At 39.8% G+C, this 3,845-nt stretch overlaps 1 protein-coding gene across 1 annotated transcript; it reads left to right on the forward strand.

The window, feature by feature from the left end:
• Positions 1-311: 311 nt before the first annotated feature.
• CSUI_006567 (uncharacterized protein) lies at positions 312-3,442 on the forward strand (the record flags this gene model as incomplete). Its single annotated transcript, XM_068066723.1, has 4 exons — positions 312-365; positions 797-901; positions 1,308-1,370; positions 2,772-3,442. The coding sequence occupies 4 exons, from the start codon at positions 312-314 to the stop codon at positions 3,096-3,098; spliced, it is 549 nt and encodes a 182-aa protein (XP_067921300.1). The 3' UTR covers positions 3,099-3,442.
• Between the last annotated feature and the right edge of the window lie 403 nt (positions 3,443-3,845).

The following is a 3,845-nucleotide window of genomic DNA, read 5'->3' on the forward strand; positions in this document are numbered from 1 at the left end:
CTCACCTTCACAATGAAATATCCATAGCACACACACAGATAGATGTAGATCTATATAGATATATATATACATCTATACAGAGAGGGAGATAGACTGAAGATAGAGGGGTATCTGTTAACCTGTATGTGTGGATGAGTGCTGTGTATGTATGGAGCATCTATAGCTGGGTGAAAAATGATGTACGCGTAGACGGTGTACATACACTCGGGTATCCATATAATGGTCTGATGAGGTGTATGTACACCTGAACGTATCTTACCTTTTGTCAGGTTTGTCTTTTTTCTTGTGGATAAACTTGTCTTTTCTTTTAGATGGAGAAGCAACTTCTTCAGCAGCAAATCGCTACTTTACAAGGAGAATTGCAGGTATGGAGCATCCTCGCCATCAAGGTCATTCAATTCCGCCTCTCCTCTTCGGTGTACATACACCCCAAGACTTTTTCAGCCTCTTCTCCTTCCATATGTATATATCTATGTATATATATATATATATATATGTATCTTTCTCAGCATTCGAATGCTCGTGTTTTCTTTTCTCTTCGTGTATATATCTTCCTCATATATCGTCTCTCACCTATACATATGTCTCCATTGATGTATATATGTATACTATCTATATATAGATGTATATTACTATAGGATTCTAGGAGTCAAGTGTTTCGGTATGAAGTGTTTACTTCTATCTATCTTCGTCAGGTGACAAATGTAGTCTCTCTCGCTCTCTCTCTCCCACGCATGCATGCATGCATGCATGCGTGGAATTCTCTTTTTCTTCTTTTTCTTCCTTTTTTATTCAGACTTTTGCCCAAACCGCAGAAGCGAATCGCCAGCTGATGGATGAACTCGAACAACTTCAGAGAGAGAAGGGGTCTCTTCAACAAAGCCAAGCAGCGCAAACTCAAGTAACTTCTCTCCACCACTCACAACTGCACAAAAAAGAAAAGGAAAGGAAAAAGAAAGAAAGAAAGAAAGAAAAGAAAAAGATGAAGAAGAAGAGAGAGAGGAGTCACTATCTATCCCCATAGACTTCCATGGGTATAAACTCGTGTGTTGGTAGTAGTCTCATGTCTCTCAAAAAGAGTGAATGAAAGAAAAGAAAAAGAAAGAAAGAAAGAAAGAAAGAAAGATTGACAGACTCACCAAGAAGGAGTAGAAGAGAGCTGTGTGTTTTGATGTCTCTTCTTCTCTGCGCATGCATGAGAATGTATTTCTTCCATCCAGGGAATTCTACCTTTGCATTTGTTTTCTCTCTTTCTTATTTTCTCTTTCTTCTTTTCTTTTCTTTTCTGTCTTTGTGGTGTGGAAAAGCTTATGGAAGAACTTCGTTCGCTTCAAGAAAGATGCGTACAGACAGCTGCTGTATGCTCTGAGGTAAAACAGAAAGAAATGAAGAGGAAGAAAAAGTAGAAAGAGAAAAAGAAAAGAATTTCGCATGCATGCATGCAGTACCTAGGTGAAAGAGACAGAGAGAGAGATATGACGTGAAGGTGTCTATACAGTAGACAACAAAAGAAAGATAAAGATGATGAGCTCGTTAACGGTAGAAGTACGCGAATCTTCTTCTCTCTTCTTGGGGTGTATAGACACTAGGCAAATTGAAAAGGTTTCTTATACACACCCCTCCCTTGCTTCTCGGAATGCTTGTCGCAACAGTAACGTAATAGACCTTTGGGTCTTTCTCGATCTTCTTCTGTTTCTCTCTCTCACTCTGTGTCTTTCTACGCTTCTTCTTCACCTATTGACCTGTAGATGATCGATACATCTCTATACATTGCATGCAGGAGAAGAGAAGTATAGAGCATACGTGTTGACTTCTGTCTATATCACACAGTCTTTGTATGGATCTAGGGCTACTACTGCTGTGTATATACAGTTGATATACATGAGAGAGATTCTTTCTTCATCTTATCTGCATACAGTACATATCTCTACATGTATATCTATGGATATAAAGACAGGCGGAAGAGTAGAGAGTGTACGTGTCTTCCTTGCTTTCCCTTTACTCTTATTGGTCCATATTACGTCGCGTTATATTGGGAGATATGGTCTTTTTGGTTTCCTTGTTGGTCTGTTGCATGCATGCATGGGAAAAATGGTGGCTAGCTGGCCTTGGAGCGAACTGAAGCGATGGAGAAGGTCGCCCTTCAAGAGAAAAGAAATTCCGAGCTTGAGGTGAAGACAAGAGGGACTTTTTCTTCTTTAGTTCTTTAGGCTCTCCTTCTATTTACACTTGCCCCCGCGCATGCATTCCCACGTCTTCGACAGAGATCGAGACATTCCACAAAAATAGCAAAATGAAAAAGAAAGGACACTACCCATATGATAGGTGTAGCGACACCCTGTTCACCTAGCGCTAGATAGATAGATAGAGATCGGTATAGATGGGGGAGAGATGGAAATCCGTGTGTATCTCTCGATTGCACCTTATCATCAGCACACATCTTCATTGGTACATGTATATGGATATACATTTATCTATATACCTCTATATATATCTATATATATATGTATATATACATATATATATAGATATATCTGTCTGTGTGTGTGCGTGTCTTTTCTCCTCCGTTGCCTGACTGTCTCAGGTAGAGAACTTCGTCGTGCTTTCATATCTTTGTGTCTTTCTGTCTGTCTTTGCATTTCTCTCCCTTCCCTCTGTCCTTTGTTCATGGTTGACTAGTGTATGTGCTGTCTGTCTAACAGATGGTGTGCATGTACAGTCCCTTCTGTCTCTCTGTCTCTGTGTCTATGATGTGGCCCGGGGTGTTTTAGATTGAGCTTACGTTGCTGGCAGATCGGCAGAGCCATTTACTGCATGAGCTAGGGAGAAGTAAAAGACTGCAAGAGCATGCAGAGAGAGATTATTTATTTCTCTTAAGTCAAATGGAAGGATTCACGGAGCAAATTGCTCTACGCCAAACACGTGAAAGCACCCCACACCTCTCTTCTTCTTCTTTGCCTTATTCTTCTTCTTATCAAATGAAGAATGGTCTCCCTCCAAGTCACGAGAATTCCGCATCTTCTTCTTCGTCTACTGATGGCGCAGGTCGTGTCGCATTAGCAGTTGTCTCTTCTTCTTCTTCGATTGAGACAGGATGACTACGGCGGGGATAAAAAGAAAGACTGACTTTCTATCTTCTCTTTGCATGGATAAATAGATAGATAGATAGATACAGAGGTATATTCAAGATAGATAGATAGATCAGAGGGAGATAGACTTATGTGGAATTGAGAGATTTATATATATATATATATATGTGGTTCTCTTTATCTCAAACATCTATCGCTTGAGATACATAGGCACAAATGTATATCTAGCTAAATAGATAGAGAGATGAGGGATACATGAAAGATAGACTGATAGATGGAAGATAGATAGATTATATGTGTTGGCTATTGAACAATTGGCGATCTATTACCAAGGAAGAAGAAGAAAAGGAGAGAGATGGAGTAGCTATTGTCAAAAAGTGTACTTCCCGTCACTTGAGACGAAGAAAAAGAAGAGAGAGACAGAAAGAAAGAGATAAAAGACGAGAAGGAACGAGATTTCAGAAGGCAGTCGGCTTGAAAGAAAGAGATGAGTTGAGTAAGTGAAAAGGATGAGAAAAAAGATAAAGAGGAAGAAAGAGAGAGAGAATAGAAAAATGACACATGGAGAACCGCTCAGCATACTTGTCTCGGGTGTACATACAGCAGTGCGTCGTATTTTTATACCGATGTATGGATAGAAACGCTTCAAGCTGCTAAGAAGATTGCTTTTTGTTTTGTCTCTTTCGTCGTCTTCTTCTCCACACTCGTTTTCGTCACACACATATCGCCGTCAATTCCACTGATACATCCATCTAA

This window comes from Cystoisospora suis (assembly GCF_002600585.1).
Source record: "Cystoisospora suis strain Wien I chromosome Unknown contig_3344, whole genome shotgun sequence".
Classification (NCBI taxonomy): Eukaryota; Apicomplexa; class Conoidasida; order Eucoccidiorida; family Sarcocystidae; genus Cystoisospora; species Cystoisospora suis.